Source organism: Idiotropiscis lumnitzeri, chromosome 1, assembly GCF_059441095.1.
Source record: "Idiotropiscis lumnitzeri isolate Australia: NSW breed Sydney's pygmy pipehorse chromosome 1, RoL_Ilum_1.0, whole genome shotgun sequence".
Lineage (NCBI taxonomy): Eukaryota > Metazoa > Chordata > Actinopteri > Syngnathiformes > Syngnathidae > Idiotropiscis > Idiotropiscis lumnitzeri.
In genome coordinates, this window is record NC_142391.1 from 42,081,231 (window position 1) to 42,090,942 (window position 9,712).

At 39.1% G+C, this 9,712-nt stretch overlaps 1 protein-coding gene across 1 annotated transcript; it reads left to right on the plus strand.

Moving 5' to 3' along the window:
- Nucleotides 1–241: 241 nt before the first annotated feature.
- On the plus strand, nt 242–9,446 carry LOC148344680 (leukocyte surface antigen CD53). Its single transcript, XM_088301567.1, has 9 exons — nt 242–421; nt 3,789–3,939; nt 4,632–4,706; nt 5,626–5,814; nt 7,212–7,286; nt 7,369–7,470; nt 8,347–8,454; nt 8,548–8,631; nt 8,842–9,446. The coding sequence occupies exons 3-9, from the start codon at nt 4,644–4,646 to the stop codon at nt 8,911–8,913; spliced, it is 693 nt and encodes a 230-aa protein (XP_088157693.1). The 5' UTR covers nt 242–421; nt 3,789–3,939; nt 4,632–4,643; the 3' UTR covers nt 8,914–9,446.
- The last annotated feature ends 266 nt before the right edge of the window (nt 9,447–9,712 follow it).

A 9,712-nucleotide genomic window follows, 5' to 3' on the forward strand; every position in this document is an offset into this window, starting at 1 on the left:
GAGGCTAATAGGCTGCCAGAATGCAATGCACTACTATTTTTGTGTTATTTTTATTTCTTTTGGGGATATGAATGGTATGAGAGATGTATATTTTGTGTTAATTGTGTTCCTATGTTTCATTGTTTGCTTTTATGCTGTTCAGTGATAGTTTTGGTTTTGATTTAAAACCGTGACTCTAAGGAGTGTGGTGACTAGTCACATGCCTCCTCTGACATGTTGTCATGAGAGTTCTTACAGAAACTGTGGTGTGCTATTGTTTCCTGATTGAGAGCGAGCATGCAAGGGCTAGCATGCGCCTCACAATCTGCTGCGTTTAGTTTATGTGCCAAATATAGAAATAGCACCTACAACTGATGTGTCGTTTGGAAATATGGTCATTTAAATCTTAAGAGCAATTTGGCTGCCCTCCAGTCTTGAGAAGGTGGGTAAGAAAATTCCAGGCCGTTCTAGTGTTAAGACAGGAGGTCGGCACCCGATCCGGCCCTGCAGGCTTCTTGATTTTCTGCCGTCTGAAGAGTCGTTTTATGTCCTGTTTGTTGATCTCCAGGGCTGGAGTAGGAGTCTGGTGTGTGAGTATGGTAGTTGCTGGTGGTGGTAGATGTGGATGGGTGCAGTTGTCCTTTTCAAATCTGCAGTAGAGCATGTTCAGATCATCAGCCAGTGTCCTATTGTTCACTGGTTGGTGGGGGGAGGGGGGGGACCATTGTTATTATTTTTTCTGTAAACACTGCACGCCAACTAGACTCCATCTGTTGCAACAGTAGAATACAAGCGTCCCCTTGTGGTCTGAATGTGTACCTATGGAGCCACACACAAGTCTTCCAATACACTTGCAAATCGCCACATGGATTTGTGTGTCGTCCACAGCAGGACTGTAGCATAGGTCATTTGTAAGAACACAGCCAATCAAAAGCCCAGTGTTTACGGATTCCGCTTCTACAGATTTCTGTCCGCATTTAATTATGTGTTTGCGCATATACAAATCAATTTTACAAATTTGCAGATTTTGTCACACATTTGTGACTTCCATACACATTTGTGACTTCAGTCACGCATTTGCAGAGTCATGTTTCACATTTGTGACTGTGGTTACAGATACAGAGGATTTTTTTTATCCATTTGTGGATTGAAATACACATTTATAAATGGTTTTGCTACAATAATGGCCCCATACACCTCCCCTTCCTCCTCTAGCATCACAATGCTCAGTGTAGCACAGTCGCTCCGCGCTCCTCCGAAAAGTTTTGTTGGTTTGTGTAGGCTGGTGGGGAAAAAAAGTCAGAGAGTTGATGCTCTAATGCTTAGCAGCTCTTTTCTCGTATAAGCAAGTGTCGTAGAGTTGCCAAAAACGTATGAAAATGACAAAAACAAAGACAATACTAGCGAATGCAGAGGCGACCACTCTTGTCGGGATGACTCTCTGATCACTTTTCCCCAAAATATATGTGGACATCTCTGCTTACGCCAACGTCAACCTCAAAAATGTGAAAAAGATCGGCCCATATTTTGTATTTTATGGACAAAGCGTTTCTCTCATTAAGTGACATAAACTTTCTTGTGAGGCTTAGAATCTGTAATACTTGTTTGATCATCCTAATATTTTCAGAGGTTGATGTGAGCATACGTAGAGATTGCAATATAAATTTTGGTGACTAATGGTTGTTGATTTCAGAAATTAGGTAATGTTTCGTTTCCAACAAAATGCACTTCGAGCAGAGGTGTCAAATTGACTTTAGCTCAGGGGCCACAAGGAGGAAAATCTATTACCAAGTAGGCTAGATCAATAAAATTATGATCTATAACAAAAAGTAATTGTAATATTATGCTGATTAGCGCTATTTGCATGCTGTACGTCTCCATTGCCCGTGAATAGCTGAGGTGACTGTAAATATATTGTAAGATAGGCTGCCAGGATGGCCGAGTGGTCTAAGGCGCCGCGTTCAGGACCCAGTCTCCCCAGGAGGCCTGGGTTCGAATCTCGAATTTCCCCATTGTGGGACTAATAAAGGGAATATTATTATTATTAAAGAAGTCTATACAAAATATAATATATATATATATATATATATATATATATATATATATATATATATATATAATATTTGAAATGTTTTCAGAAAATACACATTTTGTATAAAACACAGAATAATATTAACTATCAATCAATAAATAAGTACAATGAAGCTCAAATATCCAGTCAGGCAGGAAAAAGTCCCAATCCAAATATGTTGTCGTACAAGTCGAAATGCAAAGAACTGAATTGAATGAAGCGAGGCTCCATGTAACATTGTCGAATAGCTTCCATTTACCGTTTTAGTTTTGCCAACACTGGTTTGTCATGTTGTTTAGGCAACGTTTTATTCAACTGGGATGACTCATTCTGAACACTTGGTGGCATCCACGTAATGATGTACGGGAAGTTTCTTTGACAGAAGATCTCACATTGAACAGTGTGCTAAACTAAGCTAAAAAAGTAAATTGAAAATAAAAAAGCACTACAAGATCCAGCCAAACGTCCGGGTTTGCTGAGGGTTTGAACCTCAACTCTTGTGACTGAATCTTAAAATAAATGTGGGATTCCATGTGAACGCCAAACCTTGCGAAGGTTTGAATAATTGCTACCCCAAATGTTGCGCATAAACATTGGGAGTGGCCTCTGAATTTGAAATAAATTAATTGACCCAATTTTTGCTACGATAGAATTTTACATGCTATTAAAACATTCTCCGTACAGTTAAAAAAGGTTTTACAATAGTATGTAACAATTAATGGACATACAGTACAGTACAGTGGTTCCTTGAGTTATGCACAAGCCGCGTTCACTTTTTTGGCCCTGACCTGTGAACTTTTTAGTTATTATTTCAAACTGTCCTTATAGGCTAGGTATGATTATTTGTCGATAACAATTCTTGCCAAAGGCAATTCAAAATGGTTTACATACACAAAACATAACAAAATGTGACATAGAACTATGCCAGCATAAATGAAAATAGACATACAATTCTACATACATAATGAATTGAAATAAAAGTCAAGAGCTAAAATAGAAATGTTTTCACCTTAGATTTGAACATTTTCTCTGGATCACATCTTGTGATAGGTTGTTCAAGACTGACTTGGCTGCATAAAACGTCTTTAGTTCTGTCTTGAGCACCAGCAGGCGACCACTCCCTGAGGTTGTCAGAGTCAGAGAAGTGTCATGTGGTACCAACATGTCAGTGTTGTTTTCAAGTCTCTGAACAACAGAAAGCACACGCAGAACCCTGAGCACTGGGTTCATATTGTCGCGTTTCCTGGTTTGACTTTGTAGCCCGACTGTAGAGCTCATTTCAAGCTACATGATTTTCTCCACTATTCATGTTGATGAAACATGATTTTCGTGTCCAACCAATGTCCATACTTTTTCATGTAAATTCAACAGACTTTTTTTGTCAGTGTGCACCTCTCCTGTGCTGAATTTAAAGGAATGAGCACAACCTCTTCCTTGGGCTGAGAAGCAAGTCGAATGCGAGTGTTTACTCCTACAACACGGCCATGGTCCGTTTCTATCTGCACCCCTCAACGAAAATACCAAAACAGTTTGACCGCACTTTGTTCTGAACTTGCACTGGGCACAAAAATAGGACCCCGAGACTTTGTCTGCATCTGTGTTCAGGAGGAGCGCACTTTGACACCTTGATGAGAGCAGGCTTTTCAGATTGCAGATGTCCATGCCTAAAATTAAAACCAGTCTACTATGTTATTTTGGTTTATTCCACGCTGAACTTTCTCACTCATACATTTTCCAGCCAATGTGAAGAAAGAGGAAGTAAGACAGTGCTGAAAGCCCCATACGGCACATCTCAGTCCTTTGTACAAAGAGAAGAGGAAGTGTAAGCAGCAGCAGAGTTGTCAAAAACAACCAAGAAATAAATCATTCATAATTGTCTGCAAAAAAAGGTAAGAGTCAGCTTGTCTTTTGTAGACTTTGAATTTAAGTGTCGCATTATTTGTGTGAAACTAAGCTACACTCATCTTCAAATGATCATGTAATGTAAAATGTTTTCTGAAGAAAAATAACACTTGTAATATCCAACATGTACAGTCAATGAAGTAATTGGAAAAATAATGCTGGAATAGTAGCAACCATGACCAAAACATTTATAATAATATTATTTGTTAGTCTAATTACTTTTAGAACTTTCTACTTGTTTAATTCTAAATTTTCAACATTAGAATAATACATGCTATATATATAATAATACGTTGACTGTTGTGACAATTTGTCTTGAATATTTGCTGAGTTAGGCTAGTTAGGCCGCAATTTTGATTTCAAATAATTTTAATAATAATTTTACATTTGTGGAAGCATCTTCACATTTGACCAAATCGTGGCGATATTAGCTTTGTTCTAATAAGTAAAATATAACACTAAATGTCCAAAATGGATTTGAAAGACAGTTTCTCATTGTAAACGTGGAAGAAAAGACAGGAAATGAGATGAGTCAGAATCACTTCCCCCCCAAAGTGTGACTGTTGATTTGTGAAGGCAAATTCAGCATATAACCCCCTACCCCCAAAAATAGTTATTTTTTCAAAAAGCTTCTCTTTTTTAATATGCTTTTTCATGAATTTGTAACCTGTCTTAACAGAGCCTTCACACGATGACCCACGGCTGCCTCAAGTGTTTAAAGTACACCATGTGTGTCACCAACTTTCTTTGTTTTGTACGTATGTCTCTGATTCATTTGTTTTGTTTGCTATGATGCCATAAACGTGTCAAATCCAACCATTACAAAAACAACTTAGCTTCTAAAGTTAATTAGTATTTATTATTATTCATTAGCAGTATATTTGTACCTAAACTACTTTGATACTGAACAACTTAAACGATGTGCACCATTTTCGCTTCTAACTCAGTATATCTGGTAAATGTTCTCCCCGTGCCTGCGTGGGTTTTCTTCGGGTACTCCGGTTTCCTCCCACATTCCAAAAATGAGCATCCTAGGATGATTGGAGACTGTAAATTGTCCCAAGATGTCAGTGTGAGAGCGGATGGTTGTACATAGTGATGGGAAAATGAAGCTTCAAATTTGCTTCATGAACCAGTTGTTGTATTTTTGAGTCCTCTAGATGGCACTGTTGGTTTAAATGAAGGGTTTAAAAAATGGCAAGTCCGTGTGCTTTCAGCCCAATGTTGAACAGGGAGTGCCATCTACAGGAGTCCAAAAATACTACAACTGGTTTATGAAGCAGATTTGAAGCTTCATTTACCCATCATTAGTGGTACGTATTTCTGTGCCCTGCGATTGGCTGGGTACCAGTCCAGGGTGTACCCCGCCTACTTCCCAAAGACACCTGGGATAGGCTCCAGCACCCCCGCCACGACCCTTGTGAGGAGAAGCAGAACAGATTATGGATGGATGGATGTATATACTGTAGGTCTATAAACTGTAGTAGTCATATAAATGCAAACAAGGTCTGAGTGTAAATGACCTGACAAAGTGAGAACAAATTTTAAAACCCACACCTCCAAGAACAGTGTAATACTGCTTACAAAACTATTGAGGTGAGTACAGGAGAGAAGAAGCGTTTCCATAGAACATGTTCCCTCTACTGAAGTGATTTCTTTTTCTGCGGTGTCAGATGTCTGGCGTGGCCGTGCTGGGCTTCGGCGTGTACATGATGGTGAACTTCAAACTGACTGCAATCACACCTTCCCTGAACCATTTTAATATAGCCAACATGTTGCTGACCAGTGGCATCATCATCTCATGCGTTTCCTTCCTGGGATTTCTGGGAGCTCTAAAAGAGAACCGCTGCCTCCTGCTGACGGTACCTCACACACACACACACTCACACACACAGTACAGCACCGTACTTTAAAAAAAATATATATATTATTCAGATATTTATAATATAATCCAAAAAGTTCTTGGTCACCAAAGTCCAACAGATTATTCTTACCACATTCCTGTCAACGTACGCTGTTTAAAGAATGATATACCGCTCTGTTACCTGAATTACATATTGCATTTTAAACTACTTAGTGTTGGCTAAACTCTTATGATTCCAAAACAATGTTGTTCCAGAACTTAGAGAAGTTAACTGACAAGAAAAAACTTGCTAATGATTCCAATTGTAAAAAATGCAAATGAACTCATTCACTGCCAGCCCAGGTTAAAATAAATGTACTTTTTGACTTCTATATCCGTCAATGGCAGTGACTGAGCTAAATGAACTTTTTTTGGTTCAAATTAGGAGGGTATATTTTGAGCACCAGAAAGTGATAACAACACATTTACCATGAATCATTCTTGTAGCCAACATCAAACAATTCTCTTAATTAAGGCCATGGATGAGGAACATTTTGTTTCTCTGAATATTGCCATTGTTGCTCGTGTGAGAGGATTTATTTTCACTAGGATGTCTGTATTTGTATAGATCTATTTTATTTCTTATTTAGGGGAAGTATTGTTTTGTTGTATTGGCGGAGGGATATGGAGAGGGGGATGCGTTATGTGAGGTGAGCCGACGAGTGAATAATAGTCGTATGTGGAGCTATTCCCTCTCCGTGTGCTGTTCTTTCTCCCACGAATTCCGATGTCGGAATAGCACTCACCACCCCCAGAAAATCGAGTGCTACACTCGTACTGTATTTTCAGGACCATAAGTCGCACCGTAATAAAAGACAGCGTCTCATTTACGGGTGTGATTTCTGTATTTAACACGTACATAAGTCTCACCGTATTATTGCATGCACACTAAAATGCACACTGGCATGCAGACTAGCGTATGTTTTTTTTTTTTTTTTTTTTTTAAAGGCAACAGGAACAAAACTGTATTCTGTTGTATTTTTTTTTCATAGGTATTTAACATGACAAGTTCCCTCTCGTGCGGCTCCTCAAAAATTATGTTGCGGAAGCTCTAAGAGTGTAAGCAGATACATGAGCAGCTAACGTGACTAATGGTTAGCCCAAATATCTACAATACATTCACAAATTGTCTCGGGGTGCCTCCCAGTTTTAGTAAAGCTGTGGTAACCATCTGTGATCCATCGCTTGCAACTTCATTTTGAATGTCCTGTGTACAGTTTAATAAGGTTAGGATAATTGTAAAGCAGAATTTACACAGGTTGTCCTTCACCATGAATCGTCATGTGCTGCGTTAATAATGCAAATGGCGGCAGTTGAAAGCGTGACATTAACATGCGTGTCTGTTTCTGCCGTCAGTTCTTCCTGATGCTCTTCATCTTGCTACTGGTGGAGCTGACGGCTGCGTGCTTGCTTCTCCTCTACGAGAAAGACGTTAGGCCATGCCCAGGACACATTCTTCTTCATTATTGTGTGCCTTCAAGTGTTATGCCAATAATCTATTGCTCCTCATTAGATTACTAAATGGGTGGAGCATGATTTGAACGATGGTTTGAAGGAAGCAGAAGGGAAAAATCCAGATGAGTATCGCAGTGAATGGGATCTGGTCCAGAAAACGGTGAGATACATATCACACCAGACACGAAATACAAGTAGTGTCAGAAAACTTCCAAGAACCCCAAAAGATATGTAGATAAAAAGATAATACGACTTTTCCCTTTCAATGTGGAGCAGATAGTCACCAAGCGGTTTCTCCAGCGTTTGCTTCATTCAGGCAGGACAACAAGTAGTTGTTTTACCATGGACACCCATTTGACAGTTGGTTGCCAAGAAGAACAGCATAGTGCTGGTGCAGCCTCCCGATTCAACTGACCTGGTTCTGGCTGATATTTTGTTCATTTCTCAGCTCAATGGGGTCATAAAGGGGATCCATTTTGAAGATGTGCTCAACCACAATCAAGATGGTCATGATGATAGAGTTGTGGAGGATAACGGTTCCAGGAGTGGATGGAAGATGTGCTGCCGGGACGAGGAGCGTGCATTAGACTACAGGGGGGATTACTTCAAAGGGGAAAACTTGTAGTTGGGATTTGAAATATATTTTTATGACACTTGTGCTGGAACTTTTCTGTCACACTTTATATTGCTGTCATTCTCAAACTCGGGAACACTTACCACAAGTTGTACTCTGACTCCTTCTAGTGGTAGACAAAAGAATTGCTATCAAAGTAGTTCAGGTTTAGTTTACATTTTAATCACCAAGAACCATTTGGTTTAAAATTTTATGTAGGTAATTTATTTATTTATGTATTTATTTTCAAAAATACAAGGCACATTTTTGATGAACACTAAGGCCTACTTCACTGCTGTATTTCAATGATGGTCATGATAGTGATATTTCGTGATCCAAGTATTTTTTTCCCAGTGGTCCATGATATAAAAAGTTTGAGAATCACTGCGATACCTAATTAATTCCTAATTTGTTTTGTTCCAGTTTGATTGTTGCGGTGTGCACAATGTATCAGACTGGGGAGATAATGTCCCTGAGTCCTGCTGCTCGAATAACTGCATTGGCTCACAGACGGGACAGTACAGATCAACGGTACAGTAATGCTACACTTACCATGTGACAACATCAGCATGGCTCAGTCTTTTTTTTCCAGTTTAGTCCAAATCGTCTGTTTTTGGTCCGCAGGGCTGTTTGGACAAGATGAGGAACTGGTTTGAAGAAAATTTCCTAAACATTGGGATTTCCATTATTATCCTCTGTATTATTGAGGTAAAAAAATTAATTAATTAAATATATATATATATATATATATATATATATATATATATATATATATATATATATATATATATACGTCTTCGGGCTGTAGGCGGGTTCCACCCTAAACTGGTTGGAATATAAATGTGTCTTAAGTTAAACATGAAAAATAAAGAACTGCACAGATGATCATGTTTTTTTTGTTGTTGTTGTTGTTGACAGGTCTTAGGGATGTGTTTTGCGATGACACTCTTCTGCCACATCAGCAGATCTGGACTGGGGTACAAGTTGTAGAACAGAGGATGTGTTGGTTCCATTTAAGAGTTTTAAATGATCAGTTCTAGCCTTTAAAATACTGATGACCTAGCTGAACAAGTTTTTGGATATTTTCTTTTTTTTTTAAATTGTGTCTCACTTTTTACACATGTAACTTAGAATTTTCCTTGTTTAATCAATTTAGTATCTTTGTTCGCATTTCTATGCACGTACCCAAGCTAATGTGATTAGTGTATTCTGTCACATGAAATTGGTCCCTACAATGATGCCTGTCCATTACATCTGTTGTGACTAGTTGCTGTATCAGTTTCTAATTTCTATGCAGTGGCTGTGGTCCTTTTATTCTTTGGTCCTTCAGTCCATAACCTTCATTTGTGTCATATAGGCCTGATGTCTTACAATATATAAACTCAGATTACTCAGAGACACGTTATTAGTCTGTCTTGCTTTCTTCGAGTCAGAATCTCCAGATTTCGTCCATGTCTTTTGCATTCAGTCCTGCTCTCTGTAGTTTCTTTGTATTTTCGTAGATAAAGACTTTTACTTTTCAACTTGTGTGTCATGTCTGCTTCGGGGTCTCCATTCCGTTCCTCACGCGACAGGAACAACTGACCAGTCATGGACCCACAGACTCCTTGCTTCTAACCATCCCTTCACCTCCAATCAGTTCAGTGATTGTCTCACCGGTTGCTGCTTCGCCTTTTCACCGTAAACCCCTCGTGTCACTCCTCCTCAATGGGTCGCCAAGGCTATCACAACCCCTGGTCCGCCTGCTATCACCCACATCCTGCCGACCACTGCATCACCCCTTTGTGTA